The 12013-nt window shown below is 36.9% G+C and overlaps 1 protein-coding gene across 1 annotated transcript in view; it reads left to right on the top strand.

Annotated features, from left to right (window-relative positions):
- Positions 1–12013, top strand: part of LOC132830223 (uncharacterized) — a 51037-nt gene that overhangs the window by 10451 nt on the left and 28573 nt on the right. Inside the window, exons 2-6 of the mRNA XM_060847756.1 lie at positions 512–624; positions 4634–4778; positions 8808–9033; positions 10836–10956; positions 11306–11474. Coding sequence (XP_060703739.1) covers positions 512–624; positions 4634–4778; positions 8808–9033; positions 10836–10956; positions 11306–11474 — 774 coding nt within the window. The remainder of the gene's footprint in view (positions 1–511; positions 625–4633; positions 4779–8807; positions 9034–10835; positions 10957–11305; positions 11475–12013) is intronic.

The raw sequence follows: 12013 nt of genomic DNA, 5'->3' as shown, positions 1-12013 counted from the left end.
CAGCAACAGTAAATAAATGGCGATATCGTCCCTAGTCAGGATGGTGTGTGACTTGGAGGAGAACTTGCAGAAAACTCCAAGAAGGGTCAATCAAACTAATAGTGTCAATGAGTTCAGGAGTAGCAGAATGAATATTTGAAGATAGAAAGGATTGAGGACGTAATGGGCATATATGGATCATATATGGATATATAATCATATGGATATATCAAAAAGGTATAGATTTGATTGACCTAATGGTCTTTTGCTGCTTCTAAAATTTCTTCAGAATTGTTTAGCTATTTATAATTTTCAGTTTGATTATGAATAAAATCTGAGATTAAATCTTAATTTTTATTGAAGAAATTACCATGCGTAAAAAATTAAAGAATTTTGAGTTTCTTCTCTTGACCTGATTTTGTGAATTACAGTCTACAATTCACTTTTGCTTTTCCATTTATTCTTAGACCTTTTAGTCTCCAAAGGGTGACTTAGAAATCATTCAGTTCATTATTTTGTCCATAACCCACAGCTGGTGACTATTCTGGCCTGTCGTCCGAGATGATCAACTTCATTGATGACACAAATAATCTGGTTTTCAAGGAAATGGATCAGCTACTAGCAAGACATGAGGCAAAGCAAAACGTAACATGAATTTCATTTAATATCTTTGCAACACTTTCAAATGTAAAGTACAAATCTGCACCATCCTGATGTATTAGTTTACTGGCTTTTATGACTCTAACTGATATTATTACTGGATAACTTAGATTCCATACTGGAGTCTGGCTCAATAGATAATTTCTTAAAAATTGAATGTGTTGGTTTTTCACTGAAATACCAGCATGCAACGTTGCAGATCTGATTTTCACAGTAAACTGGAAGTTTATTATGCAAAAGAAAAGATAAAATCTAGGTAGTTCTGCTATAACTTGACTTTCGTTAATGCTAATTAGCTATAACATGATTGAGTGAATAGAGAACACTTTTTCTAAAACACAAACTTCTAAAGTGTGTGTTAGCCACTATACAATTACATCACAACGCATTAAGCATATTTGTATTGCGTGCGTTTTGTATAGTGCGGAGTCACACAAGAATGCAACTACCATGTAATAACAGGGCTATCTGGATAATAAACCAAACTAGTTACATATAACACAATTTGAAAGATTTCATAATGCCATGGCAAAAAGAATAATATATGCTTCCCAACAGCAAACTCTGCTTCTAACTGGAAGCAAGCTCATGTTCTTCAATGTTTATCCTGTCTACATGTAAAACTGACCCAATGCAAATCACATTAGCACTTCAGGAATTGTCTCTCTCATACTGGCCTCAAAAAGACAAGGTTCCAGAAGTACTGTCAAATTAATCATTATATCCTCTCATATACATGCACGAAAGCCCATATGCCACTCATTCAAAATCTAAACTCTAAAATAAATATTAAAGTAGATATCAATCACCTGACTCTGCATCACATGACACATTGTATATCTATTAAAAAAGTAAAGGTTTGATTGACCTAATGGCCTTTTGCTGTTCCCAAAATTTCTTCAGTCATAGAATCCTCGAATCCCTACAGTGTGGAAACAGGCCCTTTGGCCCAGTAAGTCCACACTGAAGAGTAACCTACCCAGACCCATTCCCGTATTTACCCCTACTAATGCACCTAACCTACACATTCCCGAACGCTATGGGCAATTTAGCATGGCCAATTCACCTAATCTGCACATTTTTGGATTAAGGCAGGAAACTGGAGCACCTGGAGGAAACCCATGCAAACACACAGAGAATGTGCAAACTCCACACAGACAGTCGCACGAGGGCCCCTGGGTCCCTTGCACTGTGAGACAGCAGTGCTAATCACTGAATTATCATGCCACCCTATTATCCATATAATTTTCATGATTACAAATAGAACCTGGATTTAAATCGTCATTTTTATTGAACAAATTACCACAAGTATAAATGAAAGATATTTTTACAGTTTCTTTGAAGCTTTGTGGTGTAATGAGAAATTTATTCTTGGTTTGATTTTACAAATTACAGCCTACAATAGATAGATCCACTATGCCATGTGTTGCATGGTGAGTGATTGATATATATTTTACTCTCATATATTTTGGATTTTGAATGAGAGGCATGTGGATTTTGGTCCTTGTGTACGAGGGGATTTAAGGATTAAATTGTCAGTATTTCTGGAGCAATAGCTTTTTGAAGCCAGTGTGAGAGAGTTGTGGGAGTCTTTTTTTCTTAACATGTGCAACAAAATTGTAACTACTATTTGAATGCATTTATCATTTTTGTCAGAGTGACCAGAGCAATTATTGTGCCACAATGAATTCCCAATCAAACATGAAAATCAAATGGAAAGGGCTCATTTTTAACAACTAGAGCACGTATTGGCCTGGACAAGGCTCGAAGAGAGACTGGGTCTTGCGTTCCTGTACAGGTTAGGAATGGAACACATTGCAGTTTGGAATTCTTGAAAGGAAAGAAAAATAACTTAGAGAAATGAGAATAAACTGGGAAAAAAACAAAGGAAGAACTTATGTTTTAGTAAATATAAGAAAACCTTAACGCATTGATTTTTGCATGTTCAAAAATAATTAATTCTGCAATATAGTCTCCGAAGGTGTACGTTTTGTTCTGCTAATGGCTACTTAAATATCATTGATATTTTGGGAAGCTGCAAAATATTAACATATGTGGGCGGCACGGTGGCACAGTGGTTAGCACTGCTGCCTCACAGCGACACTCTGTGTAGAGTTTGCACATTCTCCCCGTGTCTGCATGGATTTCCTCCCACAGTCCGAAGATGTGTAGGTCAGGTGAATTGGCTATGCTAAATTGCCCGTAGTGTTAGGTGAAGGGGTAAATGTAGGGCTCTGGGTGGGTTGCGCTTTGGTGGGTCGGTGTGGACTTGTTGGGCCAAAGGGTCTGTTTCCACACTGTAAGTAAGTAATTTAAACTTCCACCAGACCTCACTGTCCAAACTTCAGAAAAAAACCATACCAACTACCCAAAAAAGAGCAAAAAGCAGTTTTAATAACAACGGAAAATAGTGTGTTAGTCAACAAATGTAGAAAAAAATATAGAATTCTCAAAACTGTGCAAACAGTACACCTGGTTTCAGGAAGATAAAACATGAGGGTCAACAGAAACAAAATCAGAAATTACTGGAAAAACTCACCGGGTCTGACAGCATCTGTGGAGAGAAAGCAGAGTTAACGTTTCAGATCCAATGACTCTTCTAGGACCCGAACATTAACTCTGCTTTCTCTCCACAGATACTGTCAGATCTGCTGAGTTTCTCCAGCAATTTCTGATTTCCAGCATCCGCAGTTCCTTGATTTTTTTGTTGTTTAGGATCTGCAGACCTCAGTTTGAAACCTAAAGCTAGAAATAACTCTGCCTGTAGTCTCTGCATTCCACAATCACTAGCAACAATCACACACTGTATTGAAACATACAATGTTTTTCCAATAAAATACTTGATTAAAGGCGATGTACCATTATGCCATATTATGGGATTAGCATGACTCCAATATCCCCTTCAGTGTATCTTGAGTACAATCCATTGTTGCATGAGATATTCAGACATCCTTCCCAGAATTTGTCTGTTAAGTAATTCTTTTCTGCAGTATCTCTTCTTTTTTTTAAAAAATGACTTTCACCCAAAACCCTAAAGTGTAACATTAATAGTAATTCCTGCTGCAAACACAGAATTTACTACAGTGTGGACTAATGGTGAACATCAATTCTATTAAGTCTAATTCTTTTGAAAATGAGGTCTGCTTTGCCATATCTCAATGAGAATGATAACCTTAACAAGCCCTGATTTTGAAGGCTCTGCATGTATATTTAACTTGCAGGCAATGAATTGGCTAATGCTGTAACGTACCATTTCAAATTCAGAAAAATATTTGTTTCAACATCATTTATTTGATGTTTTATGAGATTGAATTGAGAGAGGCAGAGTGAACATGTTAGTTCCTGACTTGTAATGCATCATCCAAGAAATACTGCGCAAGGGCAGTTATGTCTTCAAGCAAGTGTAAGGTGGAAACTTTAGAGTGGAAAATCATGGACAGTTCCTGATTCTGCTTTGTATCCAACCATATGTGCTTTATTATAAGCAACAATCCAGAAGGAATTGATGTTCAACCTTTTGTGTATTTTGTTTAAAGAGTTGTCAGGCTGGGATGATGAAATGAGGTAATAACATTATAGTAAAGGGAAAAAATATCTCCATGCTCCCCAAAAAGTTAACAAACAATTCTACATTTTTAGTTATTTGAATGTTGGAATTGATTTCTAGCAGATCTGTATATATTTTACAAAAGCAATGCAATTGATACAGGAAGAGTGAAATGAAAATTGAAAATGATGGAAGTACTCAGCAGGGGAAGCAGCATATCGTGATGATGTGAGAAAAATTAACATTATCTGTGAAAGATATTCAACCTGAAATTATACATATGTTTTCGCAGGCTTTAACAGAAGAAAAATTGAACCCATGTAAAATTTTGCACTTGGAAGAACATTCTGTTTTACATTGAATTTATCCTTTTTAGTCTGATCATGCAATAATTTCTGGTTGTCTCAGTTTTTGCAATGAATAGATTGCTATGGTTAATTCTAATAGGAACCTGACTCTGATTTGGCACAAAGCTGTCTTACATGGAGGTCCTCATCAGCAGAATTGATCAGGAGACGCCCTAAATCAGTAGAGAGTAAAGACTTGCACCTGACGATGCGGCGAGGATCAGCATTTCAGTTAACAACAAATGGTATAAATGAAACTGTAGCATTAGCCTATTGACACAGCTCTTGGATTAATCATAATAATGGATTCCTGAGAATACTATTCCCCAAACTAATGTAGGTAGGATTTGACTTGATGAACCACCAACACTGCTCCCCACTTCCAATTGGAGATGTACTTCTGATTCAGTGGATCAGGCACAAACTCACATCACAATTTGTACATGGCATTTTGCTTTGGCTCATCATGCTCAGTCTTGTCTGAACAGGGGTACCATGATTGAATAGCTGTTGCCTCGTACTGGCATTCTCAAAATCGTGAGTTCAGGTTCCACCTGGGCATTTTTGGACTCTCATCAGACAGTAATCACAAAAAGTGCCAGATTGTCAACTCAACTAGTTCACTGATACCTTGTCTATTTTTTTGCTGATTGATGATCAGTGAATGGAATCAAGCCCATAAGAACATAGGAAGAGAAGTACATTGCATGGCCCAAATAGCTCTACAGTCAACCCATTATTGAGTGATCAAAGCCCTAACTCCACTTTCCTGGCCAATTCCCATTCCTTGATTCCTCAAGAGACCGAAAAACTTTTTGTCTCAGCCTTAAAAATGCTCAATGAAAGGAGATCCACAACTTTCTGGAGTTGACAATTCCAAAGATTTTAAACCCTTTCTTTGAAAGAAATTCTCCTCATCTCAGTCTTAAATGATTGCTCCCCTTGACTGTGCCCATATGTTGTAGATTCTCGAGCCAGGGAAACAATCTTTCTCTTAGTACCCATCAGAATCTGCTACGTCTCCATGAGATCACATTCATTCTTTTAAATCTTGCATAAAAGGTCTAATTTACTCAGCCTCTCATCTCAAATGCCCATTGTAAAGCTTTACTGCCTTGAATGCAAGTATATCATTTCTTAAATCTGGAAAGCAAAATTGCACATTAAATGTGGTCTCACCAAAGCTCTGTACGATTACAGAAATACTTCCTTATTCTTTTACTCCAATCTCCTTGCATAAAGGCCAACATACCATTTGGCTTCCTAATTACTTGCTGTTCTGGCATGCTAGCTTTCTGTGTTCCTTGCATTAATAAATCCAAGTCACATTTTTAAAAATCTTTTTCATGTTATTGCTACAAAGTGAATAACCTCATAGTTACCAAAATTATACTTTATCTGCCCCCAACTCACTTAACTGTGTATATCACTTTGCCATTTCTTTGTTCTTTCCACAGCTTGCATTCTCACCCAATTTTATATCATGAGCAAGCATGGGTATTTACTGGATGTAAGTTTGCTCACTAAGCTCAAAGGTTCATTTTCAGATGTTTTGTCACCATACTAGATAACATCATCAGTGAGCCTCGGGTGAAGCAGTGGTGTTGTGGCCCGCCTTTTGTTTGTGTTTAGGTTTCCTTGGGTTGCTTATGTCATTCCCTGTTCTTTTTCTCATGGGGTGGTAAATGAGATCCAAGTCAAAGTATTTGCTGATAGAGTTCAAGTTGGACAAGCCATGCTTCTAGAAATTCTGTCACATGTCTCTGTTTGGCTTGTCCCAGTTGAAGTGGTGTCCTTCCTCATCTGTAAACTCTTGAAAGACACTGTACAGACAACAAGCAAAACGAATGTCATTTACAAAATACATTGCAAGAACTATAAAAAACACGACATTGGACAAACAAACAGAAAACTAGCCACCAGGATACATGAACATCAACTAACCACAAAAAGATATGATCCACTCTCACTAGTATCTTTACATACAGATGAAGAAGGACACCACTTCAACTGGGACAACACATTCATCCTAGGACAAGCCAAACAGAGAATTCCTAGAAGCTTGACATTCCAACCATAACTCTATTGACAAACACATTGACTTGGATCCCATTTATGACTCCAGAGAAAAGAACAGGAAATGGTGCCATCACAGGAAATTACATCACCAAACTAAGGAAACTAAACACATAAATAAAAAGTGGGCCACACCAACAGTGCTTCACCCAAGGCTCACTGATTATGTTACTTAGTATGTTGATGAAATGTCTGAAAATGAACCTTCCAACTTTGCGAGCAAACTTACATCCAGAACCTCAACCTGAGCTACAAATCTTCTCAAAGCTTACTAATAGGTATTTACTTTTGTTCTCTTTGTCTCAGTCATTGATATAAATCATATGTAGTTGAAACTCCAAGACTGATCCTTATGACATTCCATTGGTCACCATCTGCCTACTTAAAAGCTCCATTTCTCCTGCTCTTTGCTCCCTGTCAATTGATTATCCTTTTTTTCAACTAAAAATAACTCCCAATTCCATGACTCCTTGTAAGATACCTTTCAGAATCTAATTATACTATTATTCTCTTTTAGTCATCTTTTTACTTCCACCATTTAATAAATTTATCAAACTATTTCCCTTTCACTTCAGCAAGTTGATTTTGGCCAAACAGACTTTGATTTTTTTTTCAGTGCACTGCAAAGACTTCTTTCAGAATAAATTCCAGCTTTTTCCGGATAACTACTATAACTGATGACCCTTCTGTAGTGCAGTGGTAGTGTCCTTGCTTCTGAGCCAGAAGAGCTGGGTTCAAGTCATACCTGCTCCAGAGATGTGCATTAATATCCCTGAACAAGTTGAATAGGAAATATAATAGGTTAACTAGCCTGTGGTTCCCTGTGCACGCTCTCCCTCCTTTACTCACTAGTAGTTATATTTCCTGACTACGTATCCATTGGGATGGTTCTAGAATCTAAGGAATTTTGGAAACCATAACCAGCACATACATTATCTCTGCAAATATGTTTTTTTTCCCCCAAATCCAGGATGTAAGCCAGGAGGTCCTGGGAATTTGTTGAATCATAGGAGCAAGAGTAGGCTATTCAGCCCGCTGAGCCTGCCCTACTATTAAATGCAATCATGGCTGATCAAACGCTTTAATTCCTTTACCCACCTCATAGGACAGTCCTGCCATCTGGTGAACCTTTTTTTGCACTCCCTCCATGGCAATTAAAACCTTCCTGCAATAGAGAGACCAAAACTACACAAAATAATCCAGGTGTGGTTTAAACAAGCTCCTATATGATTAAAGCAAAACCTCATTGCTGTTATATTCAAATTCTCATGTAATAAAGGCTAATACATCGTGAGCCTTCCTAATAGCTTGCTATAGCTGCACTTCAGCCTTATCAACACTTTACCGCTTTAGAAATACTCTACACATTTGTTTTTTCTACCAAAGTGGGTAATATTGAATTTTTCCATGCCATATTCTGCCTGTCATGTTCTTGCCCATTTACTCAACCTGTCCAAATCCTTTTGAAGTCACTTTACATCTTCCCTAACTCCGAATCATTGGTGTATATTATGAACAGCTGTCCCAAGTGCTGGGCACCTGTTAGACAGAGCTTGCCAACGCAAGAGTGACCCATTTATTCCTAGTCTCTGTTTTCTATCTGTTAGCCAATCATTACCTCCTATCTTGTTAGCTTTAATTTTTCTAACCAACCTCCTATGGGGGACTTAATCAAAACCTAGGTATCCTACATCCGTCAGCTCTTAGTTAATTTTGTTAATAACATCTTTTAAAAAACCCAACGAATCTATGCTAACTATGCCCATTTAGATCATTATCAATCCAGTGGCTATATATCTCATCCTTTATAATAGATTCTAATATTTCCCTTTTACTGATGAAAGGCTAACTGATTTACAGTTTCCAGTTTTCACTCTTGCTCCCTTCTTAAAAATGAGGTTATGTTGCTACCTTCCAAATGTGCCTTCTCAAATAATTTCATTCTTTACTGCCTGCCTTCTCATTATATTCTCAAATCCAATCGCTCTCTACTGATAACTTATTCCACAGTGTTTAAACCCAAAAGTATGAACTTTAAACTACAGCATGATCGTTAAACTGCTGTATAGTTTCTAAGCTGATTTTTTTTCCCCATGTGCTTGAATATATATCTAATTTTAAGCATTTCATTTTACATTAAGATATTAAACTGTGAGGAGTTGTTTTTCTTGGATATATTGACATAAATGGTTTTACAGATGGGGACAATCTGGATTCCAAGCTGATTCTTCCACCACTGAGCAGTATGCAGAGTGAAATACTTGGAGGTTCAATCTGTGCCATCCTTCAAGCAGATTGTGAACAAATGCCTATTATTTGTGAACGGCTGAGGGGAAAGTTGCTTCCGACAACATTGAGAAGGTCCATCTGGCTGGATAAGCTGCTGAAAGTGAAGAAACAAAATCACATTAATACTTCAGGATAGTAAGAAGGATGAGCTGATACCTTACCTTAACATTTTATGTTGATGATTCAATATTTAGCTCGTATGGTTTAGACATTATTCTGCATGATATTAACTTTAGTTTAATACGTTCTTAATGCATTAGTTTGTCAGCTTTGAGAGGTGTTGACACTTTTATTTTAAACAGATTAGTGCTTTTATTAAAATGACAAAGTTATGTGATCCTAATGCATTAAGAATTCTTACACTAATACCACAAGCTGCAATTTTTTGTCATGTTTCTTCCATACAAGTATATTGATAGTCTTGCCTCGATGGTTAGAACTTTTGCAATGTATTAGTTCTTTATCATTACATTTTTCCAAAGTTTTGAAGTTCTTATTTAAGAGTCATTTTTTTTAGCTTCAGCAGAGTCTAGGATTAGAGAACACTGCCATAAATCAAGCAACAGTAAAGCAAAAGCAAAATATTGCAGATGCTGGAAATATGAAATGCAATCATTAAGTGTCAAAAATATTGTGAATGTCTGGTAGCATCTGTGGAGAGAGTAATGGATATAAATTTCAAGTTAATGATCTTTTGTCAGACCTATTTGATTTTAAAATTGTCCTCACAACTCCCTATCCTGACAAATTCAACACAATTCATAACTTGAAAGATATTCATGCCAAATGTCTATTCATACATGTGTAGTACATATTTATCAAGAGCAGCATTGACAGAGGCTCAGGAGTGGATTGTCACTTGGTTCAGAAGTTACAGATGATGTGGACAAAATGTGCAACTGAGCAGAGCAATAGTGAATACAATTTCTTGGAAAAGAAAAACTTCGGTGTTGAAATATCTAAGGGAGAAACCAAAAGAAATTGAGCAGTTGGTACTAAAGATGTACAACAAATTTGTAGAGCATCAATCAATAAATGGCTAAAAGAGTAAAATATAATAAGGGAGACAGCAAATAAGCTTTTTGGTTCTCTGGTCGTAGGAACATAAGAAATAGGAGCAATAGTAGGCCATCTGGCTCTTCGAGCCTGCTCCACTATTCAATAAGATCATGGCTGATCTGTTCGTGGCCTCGGCTCCACTTAACTGCCCTTTCACTGGAATCCTTTATTCCTTTAATGTTGAAAAAATTATCCTATCTTAGCTTTAAAAACATTTACTGAGGAAGCTTCAACCACTTCACTGGGTAGGGAATTCCATAGATTCACAACTCTGGTCAGACTGCACCTCGAAAATTATGCCAGTTCTGGTCATCAGGAAGCAAGGGAAACACTTAAATGCTGGTTGCAATGCAGGAAGAACCAGGTAAGGTATCTAAGCTAATAGCAGAGATTGGAGAAATTTGAACTGTTTAACACCTAGTATAGGTGACATTTAAGAAACATAATCATGGAGAAGTGAGTAAGATTGTAATGGGATTGAAAAAGTTAAAATTAGAGAATTATTTTAAAATCAATTGGAGGGATATGTCAAGAAGACGTGCAAACTCATAAGAGGTGTTTATAGGACTGATTTCAAGAAGTATCTATCAAAGATTAACCAAAATTGAACAAACAAACTATTGGAGGCAAATGCCTTGCAATAATTCCCAAAAAAAAGTTGAATACTGCAATAGGAAAACTTTTGATTCATGCTAGAATTAAGGTGTACCAAATAGCTGCCACACCTGCAGTTACCTTGTGATTGATCATAGCCAAAGAGGAGTGGAAAAAAGAATAAGGGACAGAGGATAAATAGACAAAATACTTGTAATTTTTCACTTTTATTTTAATTTTACATTAGTGGCTGTACTTTTGACTGTTTCCTTTTTCCTCCAAAGTGTTGAGAAAACTATTAGAGAGCGGTTTGGACGGGTAGTTGCACGCAGGGTATCCGAATTGAAACTGAGAAGTGCAACACGATCTCCTATTTCAGGACTGGTGGAAAATGCTGTGGTTGAGGTGAGACACATGTACTTCATTTATAAATCTTAATTATTTTAATTTCCTTTACCAAACAGGGATGAAAATCTCACCTTGACATCAAGTTCCCACATGGAAAGACTTGGATCGATCTCAATGCATCTAATAGTGGGCATTGCTCCACAGGAGTGCTCACTGTTAGGCATTAATCAGTCTTGTGCATTGTTCTCTGTTGAACTCATAGAACTTAAAAGTGTTCTTGTTCCTAACTCTAATCCAGATTTGATCATACATGATTAAAAAAAGTCTCATTCAAAAGCCTTTAGAAAGCTCTCTTAGGCTGTAAGAATCCTTGATTGATCATTTGGACTTTTTTCAATCCAAACAGAAATTTGAGAAGACACCCTGCATGCAGCCGTTTGCCACAAATGAGCAGATGATTCTGGAGGCCAGTAAAGCACTCAATATACTGTATGTTTATGATGGAACATATGAACCCTACCTAATCTACTGGCTCTTTCCTCTCCAGATTGCTTTCAAACAGGCATCAGCAAAGGGTGAGAAACTGAAAAGTTGTATAACAGAGGGAACTCAAAAACATAAAATTAGATTAGCAAATTTTTACTATGATTCAGTTGACAAATGCAATGTGTAACTTAGTTAAACAGAATAAATGGCTCAGATTGACTCTAACTTTGTACTGATTACAATTTGTTTGGCAGTAGGTGCTATATAATTGGACTCTGTGGGTTAGAAAGAAGAAAATCAATGATCATTACTGCTGCTGTTTGTTACCTATAGTAGTGCCTGCTGGAAGGAATAGACATCAAAGTACCAGAAGGCATAATCTCAGAACAAGGGACACATATTTAAGATAGAGACGAGGAAATCTTCTTTCTCTCAGGTATGGTCAGTAAGTGGAATTCTTTACCGCAGTCTAGGCTGGGTTGTTCAATATCTGGAAGGCTAAGTTACATTTTTAACAGGTAAGGGAATCCAGGGTTATTGGGAAAGGTAGGAAAGTAGATTTGGAGATTATCAGATTAGCCATGATCCTATTGAATGGAGGAGCAGATTTGATGGGCCGAATGGTCTA

The sequence above is a fragment of the Hemiscyllium ocellatum genome, chromosome 31 (assembly GCF_020745735.1).
Source record: "Hemiscyllium ocellatum isolate sHemOce1 chromosome 31, sHemOce1.pat.X.cur, whole genome shotgun sequence".
Classification (NCBI taxonomy): Eukaryota; Metazoa; Chordata; class Chondrichthyes; order Orectolobiformes; family Hemiscylliidae; genus Hemiscyllium; species Hemiscyllium ocellatum.
This window is presented reverse-complemented; position numbering and strand designations above follow the sequence as displayed.